Source organism: Echinops telfairi, unplaced genomic scaffold (assembly GCF_000313985.2).
Source record: "Echinops telfairi isolate 266 unplaced genomic scaffold, ASM31398v2 ScPeMD7_3;HRSCAF=10, whole genome shotgun sequence".
NCBI lineage: Eukaryota > Metazoa > Chordata > Mammalia > Afrosoricida > Tenrecidae > Echinops > Echinops telfairi.
The window spans coordinates 5,352,646-5,370,756 of NW_022103899.1; the positions used below are offsets into that span (position 1 = coordinate 5,352,646).

Here is an 18,111-nt window from a genome sequence, read left to right on the forward strand (position 1 = left end):
TTGCTTAATGGGCTACAGACTTGGATTGAGAAAGTATACAGATGTATATGCGTGTGTATGTATGTACATATATATTTGTGTGTGTGTGTTGGATACCACCATTGGATATACACTGTGTGTATATGTATCATGGACATCACTCATCTGTCAATTTGTTATGCTATATTGGCTTACTTGTTGCTGCGATATAGGAAGCTATGCCACTGGTACTTCAAATGCAAGTCGGATGAACAGGTTTCAGCAGAGTTTCCATATTAAGTTCAGATTAGGAAGAAGGAATAGGCTGTCCACCTCGGAGGGATTTGTCATGAAAACCCTTCTGAACAGCAGTGTAACATTGTCATCTATAGTGGCAGAAGATGAGCCCCACAGGTTGGAAGGTGCTCAAAATATGAGCTTCCACCTCAAAGTAGAGGAGAGCTCAACGATGTGGATAAAATAAAGCTTTAGGGACTGTCACCAGCTGATGGGCCATGCCTTAAAGAAATAGCTTCAAACATCCATTAGCAGCTGGAATGATGTATGACTAGGAAAATTGGAGTCATCAAAATGAAACTAAATGCATAAATCTTGATACCCTCGGCATTAGTGAGCTGAAATCTACTGGTATTGGTCATTGAGAATCAAGCAATAATATCGTTTACTATGCTGGGAATGGCAAGAGGAATATTCAAGAGGAATGGCACTGCATTCATCATCAAAAAGAACATTTCAGGATCTATCTTGAAGTACTGTCTGTGATAGAATAATATTTATATGTCTACAACTCAACACAACAATGATTAAAGTTTATGTAACAACCACTATAGTCAGTGATGAAGAACTTGAAGAATTCTACCAACATTTTAGTGTAAAATTGATCAAACAAAAATCAAAATGCATTAGTCATTATTGGTGACTGGACGATAAAAATGAAAGAATAGTAGTTGGGCGATACAAACAAATCTGGAGAAAACGTGGTAGAATTTTGCAATAGCCATGACTTCTTTATTGCAAATCCCTTTTCAACAACGTAAATGGTGACTGCCATTCCAGACGGAGTCCACAGGAATCATAATGACTATCTCTGTGGGAAGAGACGATGGCCAAGCTCCATATCATCAGCCCAAACAAAGTCTCATATTCACAGTTATTATGAAAGTTTAAGCTGTCATGGAAGAAAATTGACATGAGAGCAAATTAAGTTCATAAGAGCAAAACTATGACCTTGAGTATATATCATCTAAATTTAGAGAACATCTCCAGGACAGATTTGATGCACTGAACACTAATTACAGAATGTCTGAGAATTGTGCAGTCATGTCAGGAAACTCATACACACAAAAAGCAAATTGTCATTAAAAAAGACACAAAAGAAAAAAAGACCGAAGTGGAGATGCGAGAAGCCTCTTGAATGTAGAGCAGCTAAAAGTGAATGAAAGAAATGATGAAGCCAAAGAACTGTAGAGAACACCTGAAAGGACAGCTTGAGATGAAAAGAACTATAATGAAATTTGCAAAGACGTGCAGTTGAAAGCCAAAAAGGAAGAACATGCTTACCATATCAACCTGAAAGAAATGACTAAAAACTCAAGCTCCCCAAGCTGTAATTTTGAAGAATCCCATGAGCACCATATTGAAGGATTCAAGAAGCATCCAAAAAAGATGGAATGAATACACAGTCACTGGACCAAAATGAATTGGTCGACTTCAACCATTTCAAGAGGCTGTATGATCAAAAACCAGTAACAGCACTGAAGGAAGATGTCCAACCTGCAGAGAAGGCAGTAGGGGAATTGATGGAATACTAATTGAAATGTGTTATAAAGCTCTCATCATGCTTATTCAATCTGTATGCTGAGCAAATAATCTGAGAATTTGGACTGTATGAAGAAGAAGATGGCATCAGGATTGAAGGAAGGTTTATTAGCAACCTACCAAATGAAGACAAAACAATTTTGCTTGCTGAAATCAAGGAGAACTTGAAGTGCTTGCTGATAAATATCAAAGACTATAGGTATCAGTACGGATGCCTATCGTATGGATGCAGCTATTGGGTATTGGGTAAAAAATACCCAGATCATCACACTGGACCACCAGACAACATCATAGTAAATGGAAAAAAATATTGACGTTGTCATGGATTTCCACAATCAGTAGTCAAGGAAGCAGCAGTCATGGATTCAAATATGTGGCACAAGACCTTTCTAAAGGGTGACAGAGCAAAAAATGCCCCTTTGAGGGATAAGGGGGGCCTGATCCAAGCCATGGTATTTTCAGTTGCTTCATAGACATGTGAAAGCTAGACAATGAGTAAGGACAACTGAGAAAAATTTATTACATTTGAATTTTGGCAAAGAACCTTAAATAGCCCATGGAATGCCAGAAGAATGAACATAGCTGTTTGGGAAAAGTACAGCCAGAATATTCTTTTGAAGAGAGATTAGTGAGATTAGTGAGACGTCACGTGATCAGGAGACGGATTGACACAGTGGCTACAACAATGCACTCAAAGTAATTATTGGGAAGCTGGGGCAGAACCAGGCAGAACTTCGCTCTGTTGTACATAGGGTCGCTGTGAGCGGGGACAGATTCGATTGCACCTAACAACAATACAACAACATAGAGAAGATATATATGTATATAACACGTATATATATGTGCTTATCCTTAATATATAACATATATGTAATACTTATACATATTTATCCATGCATATATGTATGTAGGAAGTGGAAAAATCTTGAATGTTTGTTCTTACCTATCTTACAGTACTTTAAAAGTTGGATAAAAATGTTACCTATAATGTTAACCAAATAAAACTCACTGCAATTAAGTTGATTCCGGTTCTTAGAGACCCTGTAGAACAGGGTAGAATTTCCCCTGGTTTCTGAGACTAATTTTTTTCGTAATCTTTATTTTGTGATTAATTTTGTAATCTGTCTGGGAGTAGAAATCTCGTCTTTCTCCCAAGGAGTTGTGCTTGTGGTTTCAAACTGCTCACCTTGTGGTCAGCAGCCCAACACATAACCATTACTTGGTAACCATTACATTACCAAGACTCCTTAAAGTTACATTAATTTGAATATTTTTCCTCTACTAATGCAATATCAGTTCTCTGGAATCATAATGTGGTGTGTATTATGAAGTCAATGGTAATTCTGCATTTAATTACCAATTTTCATGATGAATAAAATAGTATGAATAAAAATATTCTTAAAATTTCTAAAATGTGATTAAATGCAAGTGATTCTATTTAGCATCATAGAAAATATGCATCTATATCATAATAATTTGATATGTAGAATACGGGATAAATGAATGGAGGTATTTCAATTTCACCACAAACTCTTTTTCAAATATTCAATTGGCATTTCATAGACATTTGAAAGTGTTTTTAGAAATCATCATTATCATTTTTATATTATATAACTTTTCATTGAAAAAAAAGCCTCATTACATAGTCACATCGAATTAGCTCACTAGCTCACACTGTGTAAGAAAGCGGGCTGTGATTTGAGAGTCATGGGACTGACTGGTTTGGACACACCACCTCCAGGAGCTTTTACAATGTAAAGCAAACACTACTGCCACGCAGCTCTCGCCACTGACATCCTTACCTGGCAGAATTTATTGGTCCCAAATAAGCCTCTTCTTTTCTAAAAAAGTAAAAGTTAGAAGTAGTCATCTGGAATTTTGTGTCTAGAAAGCACATTTACATGAAACTTATTTTTCAAATCCATTCTCTTTGCTAATCTCCAAGCAGAAACCTTGAAATGCTTACTAACTAAAAAGCAGCAAGTGGTAACACTTGCCACTTTTCTACTGAAAATCATGTAGAAATGAAAGGAAAGACTGTTAGTGTAATTAACTGGTAGGTAATAAAAATGAAAGATGGGGTTGCAGTTATTATTAGGAATCGAGAAGGTAATTGGAGGCTGTGTATGGACAAATTAACTATGATGCAATGGTACTTGTAAAATGAATTAATGGGGCCACTGGCCCTATCATGCCATCTATCCATTTTTCAATATCAATATAAAAGCACATAGATTTCTTTGGTGCATTCACCAAAATTATGGCAACTACAATATGTGTGGATTGTTCTAGAGATCATTACTTTCAGGGAGTATACCAAACTGTAATTTCCATCTGCACAGGGTAAACAATCATGTAAAAATGTGCAGGTGCATATAAAACCTAGCCACAGGGAAAAGCAGCATGCTGCATTCCTTCACAAAAGGTAGGGTGGATGTGATCGGAGAGGAGACTATGGAAGGTACATGAACTTCCTGACCAGTGACTCGACCTGACACTAGATGATCCCTAGATTCTAAATAATTCTGCGAATTGGAACTACAGGCAGGGAAAATAGAATCACAATATTTTCAAGTATACAGATTATTTTCAAGAGGCCAGAAATTTCAGTTGTCTCCTCATCTGAGCTGTAAAATGATTTAGCTAGCTATCAAGAGATGCTGGGGGTGAGTCACAAGTAACATCCAATTAAAAAGCAAAAAGGACCTCTCAAAAATTCTATAGAAGGAGGCACGGGGTAGTGAGTCTTCACTCCGGGTACTTGTATGTGGGTGTATCTGCATGTGGGCGGACCCCTCTGGAGATGGATGAGGAGCAGGATCTCAGTTCCTAAGACCTTCAGAAATATGTGTTTTCCGATGGTGTCAGGAGACCCCTGTGAAAGAGTCATTCGACCCCTAAAGGGGTCATGACCCACAGGTTGAGAACCGCTGGTGTAGAGGATGGGCATCATGTGTGGTGCTGCTGTAGGGTATGGAGGAGACAAGAAAGGGCAAGTCTGTTCCTAGAACATTTGCAACAGAGAGGGCAGATGAATTTTCAACTCTGAAAACAAAGAAAATAAAACCCCAAACTCACTGCCATTGAGTCAGTTCTGAGTCACAGTGATCCTACAGGGCAGACCAGAACAGCCCCCGTGGCTTTCAGAGACTGTCACTCTTCAAGGGAGTAGGACGCCATTTTTCTTGGCAGAGGGTTTCCAACTGCTGCTCACTGTTAGCAGCCTGACACATAATCGCTACACCGCCAGGGTCCCTAAACTAAAGTCAACTTGCTCCTTAAGTAAAAGTTTCCTAGATAAATGTCCCCATTTTTTGCCTATTTATATTATTCTTACAATAACACCACTTCTTTAAGGTCTGGATAAAAACTTGCCTTATTCTCCTTACTTTCTCCATTGGAAATAGAAAGAAAGAAATGTAAGGGAAAAGAACCCACAAATACTTAGAGATTATAGTTCAGCAAGCAACAGTTATTATTAGCACCTGTTCTAGATTTACTGCAAAACAGACCCTGGCAACAAACTCCTGGTGACTTAGGGCTTTCTGGGAGTTTGGTATATCATCAACTTTTAAGCTGTTTTTGATCAAATTACAGTAGCACATCAAAAAACAGGGCTATATATCTTATTTCTTCTTTTCTCCAATTCCACCTGTATGAGAGGATGTGATCCCAGGGCCCCAAGAGAACTTCAAAGATTCACAAACTGACAGGTGCATTATTGAAGAGCAATATTTCTTTAAATTTACTTCAAAAATCCTTGTCTTTTATTTTTAAATATTATTATCACATGCCTATATGTTATGGTTTTGCTTCCTTCAAATCCTTGAAAATTTAAATAGAAAGAAAACAGGAACAACTATTAAAAACATAAATTCTTCTCCCAAAGTTCAAGAAACACAAACCATCCCATATCATTGGCGAATTTACTTCTGTCATGCTAGAGCTTTTTATTGTTTGGGATATCAAATCAGATGGCTCAATAGAAGTAAACCATTTACACCGTTACACTGGGATGGTGCACTACCATGAGGTCTGTACTTTTTTCCTCTGGAATGCATTAAATTGGAGACTTGCCTTGACCACACTGCTTTATCCTACCTAGAGCACCCTGACATGGTGTGCTGGGATCCATCCTTGCTGCTGAAAGGGAAACAAATGCCCCCTCTCCACAGACTAGTGACTGAGTCAACCCTCTGAAAGGGTGCTTCCTTAAGAATTCCCAGTTACTTCTCTGCTGACACAACACACTGACAGTACCTTACAAACATCAATGGAATCTCTCTTCCACTGGGATGCCATTACCCCACCAAAAAGTTATCCACTCATTCAGAATTGGTTCATATAAGGTGAAAGAAACACAATGCCTATTTCAAAAAATAACAGACCAGTCACATTAAGGCCAAGACTAAATAAAGCTATTATTATTTTATCAACATGTTGGAGGCTGCTAAGTGTTTTGAGAGTGGTTGACGTTTGGCAGTATGCAATTGCTACAGCAATTAAGTGGAAACTAGGATTTCACTTTTCCCCGCTATTCCAGAATCCCTTTAATAGGATTCAGTATTCCTTATCGAAAATACAAGTGAAGTTGGCCCAGAGAGAGGCAACCAATCAGAGGAAAGCACTTCACCTTCATGAACTTTCAAAGGGTGTGAGGAATAGCTTCTCAAGAAGACACACTGGGGCTCTTTATTGTAGCTATGAGGGCTTAAAAAATTGATGCTGGTGGAATAATTTATCCCCCCTTTTTCCCTCCTAGGAATAAGGTACAACACATTTCGTCTTATGTCTGTGTATAATTATTACATTTAAATACACCGATAAAGCTTGATACCTTCTGCTCAAATTATAGATTTCCCAGGCCCTTTTTGAAAAGCTCTGAGATTTATCACACAAAATATGATAGATTCCGTTGACAAAGAAAATGACTAGCTTAAGAAAAAAGCCTTCCATGATCTGTTTAGAAAGGAAAACTAAGGTCTACATTTTCTAGTAGTTTTTCTGGAGAAATTCCATCTATGTTCTATTTTTTTTGCAAGAAAAAAACTTTAGAAATATACAAGATGTTAAGATTTTATGTTTCTGCCACAAAATAATGTCGTTTTTTTCTAGATGACTTTAAAAGGTAGAGATTTATATCAACTGAAATACACAGTTTTGTCCTTTGGAATTTTTGCTAATTTCCAACCAATCACTTTCATAAATGTTATTTTGATGAATACAATTTCTAATTTGTTTATTGACTTACTATATTTTCTTGAAAGATTATTCAATTAACAATAGCTCATTAAGTGCTTAATTGGAGTTACAGTGAACAACAACGTTTAAAAATCCCCATTCGAAAAATAACCTGGACATGAACAGACTCGTATGTGTGCCCATGTTCCTAGCAACATTATGCATAATAACAAAAAGAGGGGAGCAACCCAAATGACTATCAATGGATAAATGGATAAACAAACTGTGATACCTACACAATCCTAAAGAATAATGAATAATCAGCAAAACACTATAAACACAAGGATCTGGAGTACATGATGATGAATGAAATAAGTCAATCACAAAAGAAAAAAATACTGTTTAAGACTACTATTATAAATAATCATAGGGAGAAACATTCTTTGATGGTACCTAAGGATGAGAGGAAATGGGAGAATAAATAGCTTACTAGTTGGGAGGCATATACTACTTGGGTGAAGGGAAAGGCGATGTACAATAAAGGTAAGGTCAACACAACATGACTGAAGCAAAGGGAGACACTGCGAGGTGCATAAGCGTAAAAGACAACAAAGTAAGTAAGTCTGATTACAAACACAATTCTGCAGTAATAACAAATACTATCTATGTGTAGGTACATAGGTAATCATGTAAGCTGACGTTGGAAGGCAAAGGGAGTAGAGACATAGGTTTGGAAGAGGATGTTTCTACAGATGTATTCATATGTGCTGCAACTATATCCAAGCATATATTTGGGGTAAAAGTTTGAAAATTTCTTACCCACAACCACACACCTCTGTTGAATAACAACATCAGGGACAAATGTAGTTCTGAGGACAAAGCAACCAGGTGAGACTCAAAGAGCAGCTTTTTCTGGGGGTGGGGGCGGGGGGCGCACAGGCAGCCAGAAGAGGTGGGAAAGGACAATTAGAAATGGGCAGCCCAGGGAAGGAGTGGGAAGAGTGCTGTTACACTGAGGGGCTGTAGCCATTGCCACAAAACAAAATGTGTATATACTGTTGACTAGAAAGTAATGTGTTCTGTAAACGTTAAGTTAAACCACAATGAAAACTTAAAATAAATAAAAAGAATATAAAGTCAAAGGGGTTGGAGAAGAAGATGTCTCAGCAAAAAGAGCAGAGGACACAGCTGCTGGTTGGAGGTGAAAACAGCAGGGAGGAGTTAAAACCGATGAGGGTTCGAATCTGGCTGCCAGAGAGAATGGCAGAGCCATGAAGCAGCATAATCGAGAGGAGGAAAAGGGATGAAAAAGATGATGAGTTCAATTTTGAACATTTTTTTGTTTAAAATATAAAGCACATTCAAGTCAATTTCAAGAGAGAGACATTATTCAGCAACATACCATGTCTTATTTCAGCAGAGATGATTAAAAAAGGGAATATAAGAGTGAATAGTACTGAAAATACTTACTTAATGCCTACTCTTTAATTCTTCTAACTGTGTATTGCCTATGAGAAAAATTGACGTCTAAGCTGGCCAGTATGATTCAATATACTTGTAAAAGGCTGCATTAGAAAGAAAGGCACCCTGGTAGCACTGTGGGTTAAGCATTGGGATGCTAACTGTGAGGTCAGTTGTTCAATGCCATCTGCCCTTCAAGGGAGAAAAAGGAGACTTTCATCTCCTAGAAAGATTCCCAGTCTTGGAAGCCCTATGGAGCAGTTCTACTCTGTTCTATAGGTTCCCTATAAGGTGGAATCCACTCAACAGCAGTGGGCTTAGTGGGACATTGAGAGGACTGGAAATTTGCAACTTTCTTTGGAACTCAATAAGGAAATCTGGAAAACAAAAGTCCCAGAAAACAAGTAAAGCCCACTGTCACCTGCTTTTCTCCAGCCATCTATGTCAGGTCAAAATGCCCTGACCTACTCCAGCTCTTGTACGGTTCTGTTAGCATTGTCTAGAATAGAGACACTGAAGATTGCTTACCCAACATGAAGCTGTTTCTTAGTTTGGCAGGGCAGGGCAGGGTTGGGAAAAAAAACCAAAATGTGAAAATCCCTCAGGCAGCTAAAGTAATAGAAGTCTAAAAGATATTTTAAAATAATAAATGCTTCAAACATAATAAACCCTTTGGTTTGGTAATATTTCACATGAAAAAGAGACCTGGGGTTTATACTGAAACCCCAAGCTCAATAAAAGCCAAAGTATAAGCCTGGGCCTTATTAATACAAGTTAAATATCAAAATCTTGGTCGCAACAATCGGTACAAAGAGAAAATTCATCATATTCTTTACTGGTCAGAACATGTCTGATTAGTTTACTGAATTGTAGACATTGGATTTCCAAGGGAAACTAGTGAACTGGCACAATGTATGCATAGCAAGAAAGATGGTTATGAAATAATACATTATATTAAAAATAAGATCCAAAGGGGCTGAGCCCAGCAAAGGGTAAAATGAGTAGAGGACATATTGTCTTTAAATAGTTAAAGTAATTAACTGCTAAAAGAAACGCTGGCAGTTTGAGCCCACCCAGTAGAACCTAATTACCAGAAGAAAGTCCTGGTAATCAGTGTCTTAAAAATTATAGCTAAGAAAACCCTATGGAACAGGTCTGCTCTGAAGCACAGGATCATTATGAGACACAATCAACTCAATGGCAATGCATTTTGGCGCTTAATGTGGAAGAGTACGAAGCCTTTATCCTGAGCTAGAAGTAATCTACCGACATTATTAAGAAGAATATTCTAACTCTGTTTAAGGAGGAAGCTTCAAAAATAAAACAAAATGTATTTAATAGAATGGGCTGTCATGTAAACAAGCAAACTCCACTTGATTGAAGCTGTCAAGCATCTATAACTACTGTGGACGAAAAGCACTTTTTAAATGGGAGATTATTTTTGGTGTCTGCCTCAGTAAGATTCAGTGACACCTGAATTCTCCTGTAGATCAGACATATAATAACTTTCTACATGAGAAGAAATTAATTAAATTAGTACCTTGAAGTGAAACATCAGGAATTTGCAGTCTAATGTCTTGACTCTGTGATGTGTAAGTTGTATTATGTAACCAAAGCTTAGTTTCCTCATGCAAAAAAAAATGATGATGCTAATAGCTGTCCTACTTAATCCTTTTGGTAGGATGAATTAAGACAATATAAAAGTAATGCCGTGTCAGCCATTACTTTTAAAAAGATGAAATCCATTGTAAAACAAAACTCAAATACACAATTAACACCATGCATGATAAAATGGAGAAAATATTGAAGTTTCTAAGGATTTAATTTTACCTGGACCCATAATCAGTGACCATGGAAGAAGGGGGTTAAGAACAGACAACCGAAAAGTGGGTGAAGGGAGACGTTGGACAGGGCAAGATATGACAAAATACCAATTTATAAACTATCAAGGGCTCATGAGGGAGGGGGGAGCAGGGAGGGAGGGGAAAAATGAGGACCTAATGCCGGGGGTTTAAGTGGAGAGAAAATGTTTTGAGAATGATGTACAAATGTGCTTTACACAATTGATTTTGTATGGATTGCGATAACAGTTGTATGAGCCCCTAATAAAATGGTTTAAAAAAAAAAGAAATTAAAAACTGTAGAAAATTGGACAAATCTACTGCAAAACTATCTTTTCTTGGTGCTTAAAGGCGAAGATGTCACTTTGCAGACTAAGGTGCCCTGACACAAGGCATAGCATTTTCAATTGCCTCATATGCATGCAAAAGTCTGACCATGGACAAGGAAAACAAAGGAAAAACTGATGGTTGTGAATTATGGTGTTGTTGAAGAAGAATGAAGATACTATGGATAGAGATATGATGGATGTTAAAAACAAATCTGTGTTGGAAGCAGTACAGCTAGAATGCTCCTTCGAAGTTAGGCTGATGAGACATCATCTCATGAATTTGGACCAATCCCTGGGGAAGGCCATTATACTTGATGAAGTGGAAGGTGAGCAAAAAAGGGGAAGACGGGACTTCGGGGAAGATCGCAACTGAGTAACACATACCAGAGGGACTCTGCAGAAATCAGCACAGACAGTAGAGTTACTAAGAGAGAAATTCCACACTGCTGGGATGTAGGAGCAGCATCATAAAGATAACTAGGCCCAGATCCACTAGGTTTTGAGGGGCTGGGTTTTTTTGGCTTACCATAATGGAGGCCAGCTAGGGTTTGACTTTAGCCCCACCAATGTCTCGGCTGGAGCCGGAATCATTTGGGGCCCATGCATGGGCTTTATTGCAACATAGCCACAGCTTACTGCCACCTCAGGGCAGGGATTAAACCGCTCCAGCCCCAAGGTCAGCAATCAGGGCTCAGATATATAGTTAGTTTCTCTCACTTCTCTCTATACCCCCACAATCTCAGTGGGCTTAGTTTTTTCTTTTTTTCTTTTTCTCTTCCCTTTTCTCTCATGCCACAGCCATCTGCCAGACCACTCCCCTTAGCCTAAGGCATTTACACCTAGCTAGGAGAGCACGACCCTCTGCAGTGTAACCTGAGGCTGGGAAAGCCCACACACCCTCTGACAGAGGATATCCTACCCAACTTTTTCCAGGGAAACTCTGCCCACCTGCACAGCAGTGCTTGACACTTGGCTGAGGAATCCCGCCCACCGTCTTTGGGGGAAATCCTGCCTGTGTGGCTGGGGGAGCTCCTATCCATGCTCTGTGGTCCCACGTGACTGAGGGAACTTCCTCCTGCCTACCTAAGTGCCTCACACGGCCTAAGGCAGCTCGGCCAACACCCACCAATGTTCCACGCTGCTGCGGGAACCTCTGCCCAACCTCCACAGCAATCTACCTGACCAGGGCAATTCTGCCCACCATTCAAGGTGCTCTACACCAAAGAGGGTAACCCACCAGCCTTCTGTGGCACTCCAGTTGCAGCAGACACCTCCGCATGCCCTCTATGGCTCCCCAAGCTGCCATGGGCCACACCATCACAGCTTCTTGTGAGATCACCCAGTACAGCATCATCCTCATGGGTCCACAATAACCCAACCAATATGCCCTGAGAGGACCATCCAACTTGCCCTCCAGATAATAGAACATTGGTTGACTAGGGAAAGAGTGAAGCCACAGGAGGATAAAGTGTTAGGCCAATTCCATAGTGAAATTAGCTGCAGGCAGTTCGAAGAAGCGCTCCTACAAGTTGCCCAGAAACAGCCAGTGCTCTTCGACGCCCTGAAAAATGGCACCTGGCTTCTCTAAAACAATACAACACAAATAGCAATCAGCCCAATGACCTCAACGAAAAAATAGGAGAAACAAAAGGCAGTGTCAGATGTCCTGAACCTAACAATGTGCATAGAAGAAGCAGACTCTACAACTTCACCAATCAACTGGAGAAGGCAGAAAACAGCACCAGTGACCTAGAGGACAGCCAAGCAGACTTTAACAAATGTGAACAAAAATCTAATAAGATCATCAGAGAAGCTGAAGAAAACCCAACAGCTATGTCTGGCACCATGAAGAGGAACAACATCAGAATAACGGGATTACCGGAGAAAGACACAACAAAGAAGTCACCTGCAACAATAGTGAGAAAATTCTTGCAGGAAAACTTCCCCAACTTAATGAATGAAAATCAGGAAACCACTAGGGAGGCTGAAAGAATACAGCTAGACTGAATCCCAAGAAGAAGTCACCAAGGCACATAATAGTTAAACTATCCAACTTTGAGGAAAAGGAGAAAGTCATGAGAGCAGCTAGGGAAAAACAAAGAATCACATATAATTGTTCCCAAATAAGATTATGCTCAGACATATCAGCAGAAACTATGAAGAAGAGGAGAGAGTGGAGTAACATATTCCAAAAATTGAAGGAAAATAATGCAAACCCAAGAATACTCTACCCACCCAAATTATCTATCAAGATAGATGGACAAGAAAAACAAAGGAAAAACTGATGGTTGTGAATTATGGTGTTGTGAAGAAGAATGAAGATACTATGGATAAAGATATAATGGATATTAAAAAAAAAATCTGTGTTGGAAGCAGTACAATCAGAATGCTCCTTAGGAGTTAGGCTGATGAGACATCATCTCATGAATTTGGACCAAACACTCAAAGAATATGTTAGAAGAAACACAGCCTTATAAAATATTCTTGCTGACAGTATGGGCAGAAGAACAGCACTCACCAAGCATAAATAAGAGACCGCCACATAGAACAACCCCACACAGAGGGCAACAAAGAGAAAATAGCCTCCAAGATTGAATTGGCAAGAAGTCAAGAATAAGCCACAGACACATGCACAACACACTGATAAGAAAGAGAGGGAAAAAAACACCCAAAACAAAAGGTACAAGATGCTATAACAGAGTCCACAGATGGAGATAATATCCCTGAATATCAATAGACTGAACTCAGGCATCAGAAGACTGAGGCTAGCAGACTGGCCTAGAAAACACAATCCATCAATCTGCTGCATATAGGAGACACATCTCAGGACTACAGACAAAAATAGGCTGACATTCAAAGGCTGTAGAAAGGCATACCAAGCAAAGAGCAATTAAAAAAAAAAGCAGGGGCTGAAATTCTAGTCTCAGAAAAAATTGCCCTCAGAGTGCAAACTATAAAAAGAGGTAAGTAGGGCCACTATATAATGCTCAAGGAAACTGAAGACAGGGAATCACTAAGCATTTAAAACATATATTCGCCGAATGAGAGACCCACTGAATACATAACCCAAAATCTCCAAAAGATGAAAAAATAAATCATAGCCTCAACACTTATAGTAGATGACTTCAATACACCACTCTCTGAGAAATATAGATCACAGGGAAAGAAACTCAACAGGGAGGCTAGAGAGCTAAATACTACAATTAGACAATTTGATCCGATAGAAATAATTACAAAGCTTTTCATCCAAACATAAAAAATTCACATTCTTTTTAAGCCCACATGGCATATATTCAAAGATAGACCACTTGCTTGGACATAAGGCAAATCTACATAAATTTAAGCACAGTAATTTCATGTAGACCTCTATCTCTGACCCCTGCCATAAGGCTGGAAATCAACAAACGGAAGATGAAGAAAACAAAAGCAAACAATTGGAGGATGAATAACTCTCTATTGCAAAAGGAGTGCATACTTGCCTAGATCAGAGATGAAATTAGGAAATTTCTAGAAACCAATGAAAATGAGAACAGGACATACCAAAATTTATGGGACACAGCAAAGGCAGTTATCAGAGGAAGTTTCATAGCAATATGTGCACACATGAACAAGGAAGAAAGACCTATGATTAATATGCTAACAAAAAATTTACAACAACTAGAGCAGAGTCAACAGAACAATCCTAATAATAGCAAAAGAAAAGAAATAGAAAGAGCAAAGACTGAGATACAGGAGATGGAAAATAAGAAAACTACAGGGAAAAAATTAATGCTACTAAAAGTTGGTTCTTTGAAAGGATAAACAGGATCAACAGACCTCTGGCAAACCTAACCAAAGAATGAGGGAACAAATCTCAATGACATGGATGAGGGATGAAAGGGGAAATTACAACAGACCCTAATGAAATCAAAAGTATAATTATACAGTATTACGAAGGACTGTATTCCAATGAATTCAACAACTTGGAAGACATGGACAAGTTCTTGGAAACACAATCCCTCCCTAGACTATTCCCGATGGATGTCAAGAATCTCAACAGATCCATAGCAATAGAAGAAATAGACAAGGTTATCAAGGGATTACCATCAAAATATCTCCTGGATCAGATGGCTTCACAGGAGAAGCATTCAGTGAAGAACTGACACCAATCCTACACCAATTCTTCCAGAACATAGAAAAAGACAGCAAACTCCCAAATTCCTTCTATGAAGCTAATATAACCCTAATCCTAAGACTAGGCAGGGATCCCACAAGAGTTGAGAACTGCAGACCAATATCCTTAATGAACATTGAAGCAACAATCCTTAACAAAATACTGTCCAATAGAATACAAAAGTATGCAAAACAAGCAATTCACCATGACCAAGTCAGATTCATACCAGGGATGCAGCGATGGTTCAACTTACGAAAGACCATTAGTATCATTCACCACATTGACATGAAAAACTATAAGAATCACATGATAATATAAATATGCAGAAAAAGCATTTGACAACATACAACACCAATTCCTGTTTAAGACACTGAAGAAGATAGGAATGGAAGGAAATTCCTCAAGATAATACCAGCTATATATGAAAAACCAACAGCCAATGTGGTAGTCAATGGAGAAAAGACTAACACACTCCCACTGAAAAAGGGGACCATACAAGGATGCCCCTTGTCGCCACTCCTATTTAACATCATACTGGAAGTTTTAGCTAACAGCATAAGGCAAAGAAAAGACATCAAAGGTATTCGCCTGGGGAAGGAAGAGGTGAAATTATCGTTATTTGCAGATGATATGATTTTATATATGGAATATCCCAAAAGCTTCACAAGGGGAGTACTGGAAGCAACAGAGGAATGTGGCAGAGAGGCAGGATACAAGATCAACAAACATAAGTCTTTTGGACTGCTATAAGACCACAGAAGAGGAGATCCAAAAGGTGGTACCCTTCACAATAGCCAAGTACAAATTGAAATGTCTAGGGGAATACCTGACTAAAAGAATTAAAGATTTATATGAGGAAAACTAAAGAACACTATTACAAGAAACCAAGAGTGACCTCAACAAATGGAAGACTATCCCAACCTCGTGGATTGGAAGACTCACTATAGTAAAGATGTCAGTTCTGCCCAAGGCACTATATAAGTTTAATACAAGCCTGATACAATTACCTTCATCTTTCTTCAAAGAAATAGATAAACTGATTACCAACTTCATATGGAGAGGGAAGAAGTCCTGAATTAGCAGAGAACTCCTCAAGATGAAGGACACAGTGGGAGGGCTTGCTTTACTTGACTTTAGCACATACTATACAGCCACAGTGGTCAAAACCACATGGTATTGGTATACTGACAGATACTCAGACCAATGGAAAAAAACTGAAAACCCAGAAGTAAAAGCATCAGCATACAGACAACTGATCTTTGATAATGGCACAAAAATATCAAATGGGGAAAAAATGGCTATCTACCTGCAGAAAAATGAAGCAAGATCCTTATATCACTGCATGCACAAGAATAAACTCAAGGTGAATCACAGACCTTGAGGTAAAACCCCAAAACATTAGGGCCATCAATGAGGGAATTGGGACCAACCTGGGGACTTTGGGGCATGAAATACAGAGGCTATCAGAAAAGGGTAAGGACACAAACAGAGAGGAGGCACAAAATGAGAAGTGGGATATACTGAAGATAAAACACCTGTGTACATCGAAAGAATTCACCAAGAGAATAATAAGAGAGCCCACTGACTGGGAAAACATTTTTAGCAATGACACATCAGACAAAGGCCTTATTACTAAAATCTACAATACTCTGCTAGCTTCCAAAAGGAAAAAAACCTAAGTGACCACTGAGGAGGTGGGCAAAGGACCTGAACAGAAGTTTCTCAAGGGCAGTAATCCAAATGGCAAATAAACATATGAGAACATGTTCCCGATCATTAGCCCTAAGAGAAATGCAAATTAAAACAACTATGAGATACCACCTAGGACCCTCAAAGATAGCCCACTTCAAAAAAACAGAAAGTAACAAGTGTTGGAGAAACTCTCATCCACTGCTGGTGGACCTGTAGGTATGTATAGCCACTATGGAAATTGATTTAGCAATATCTATAATAGATGGAAATTGAGCTACCATAATACCAAGCAATCCCTTTACTGGGCACATACCCAGAAGAGACAAGAAACAAACCACAACCAGACATCTGTGCTCCAATGTTCATTGAGGCACAGTTCACAATTGCAAGAAGTTGGAAACCACCCAAATTTCCATCAACAGATGAATGGATTAAAAAACTGTGGCACATACATACAATGGAGTACTACAAATTGTTAAAAAGCAGTGATGGACACATGAAACATATCGCTGCATGGGAAGAACTGAAGGAAATTATGCTACATGAAGGAAGCCAAGCACAAAAGGGCAAGTATGACATGAGTTGCTGAGGTAAGCTTTAAAAAAAAAATGCCAAAGAGGCACAGGGAAAAAGCTACTGTATACAAACTTTCCTGGGTTGAGGTCTTGGTAGTATGGCAGGGTCCAGACCAAATCCAGGGGTACAAATGGTAGCCAACTAAAAAGGAGAAGGAAAAAAGAAAAAGAAAAAAGAGAGAAAAATGGGTAGTGGGGGAACAGGGTACTAATCCACACAAGGGGAGGGTATTGTTTATCTCTCCACAGGGAAAGAGGGACCAGACTTCAATCTGGTGCTCCAAGATGTTAATGAAACCTACCAGCATGAATAGGGAACCAGTGGAGAGGTCTGAGGGGCCGGCCCCAATCCAAACTACATGGACAGCCACCCCTCCCCCAGAAGAATTTACTTCAGAGGACAGCACTGAAGCTACAGCTCAGAGGGAGGGACATGTCTGATCAGAGCACCTGGGAGCAAATGAAGGGGGAAGAAGAGAGAGTGGAGCACATCTTGGCCCACCAAGCCTTGAGGAGACGATATCCCTGCTTAGGAAGAAGAGAGAGTGGAGCACATCCTGGCCCACCAAGCCTTGAGGAGACGATATCCCTGCTTAGAGCAGTCAATGCACAGAGAGGAACATATGGCCGGCCCCAATATGAGACACAACATCCCTCACTGACCCATGGCCTGACAGGGGACAACACTGGGGACACAGTGTTTGAATTGCACTCAATCTGACCCCACTACACTGAGGCAAAACACTAAGGGCATGCAACAGAACAGCAAGGGGAGTAGAGCAAGGAAGTCATGAGTAACAAAAACAGACTTTGGGGCCAGGGCGTGGCACCCCATCAGACTCGACCAGAAAAACTATTAATGGTCAACAGATCTTGAACTATTTACAGACTTTCTTTCTTTTTTGTCATTGGTTTTTTGGTTGTTGTTTTGTTTTCTTTTGTCTCTTTGTTTTGCACTGTCTTGTTTTTGTGCATATTATTATCTCTGCTGGTCTATCTAGATAAGATAGGCTGGATAAACAATCTGGAGGAGAAAACAACAGGACTGATGGTTCTGGGGGGACATGAGAGAGGGGGAGGTA

At 39.3% G+C, this 18,111-nt stretch overlaps 1 protein-coding gene across 6 annotated transcripts in view; it reads right to left on the reverse strand.

Annotated features, from left to right (window-relative positions):
* ZNF385B (zinc finger protein 385B) overlaps positions 1-18,111 on the reverse strand; it is a 402,950-nt gene that overhangs the window by 83,480 nt on the left and 301,359 nt on the right. For 5 of the 6 annotated variants that reach the window (XM_045297022.1, XM_030887232.2, XM_045297027.1 and 2 more), the window contains one exon: positions 3,600-3,638. The exons of the other annotated variant lie outside the window; for it this stretch is intronic. In XM_045297022.1, coding sequence (XP_045152957.1) covers positions 3,600-3,638 — 39 coding nt within the window. The remainder of the gene's footprint in view (positions 1-3,599; positions 3,639-18,111) is intronic. 6 annotated transcript variants of the gene reach the window in all.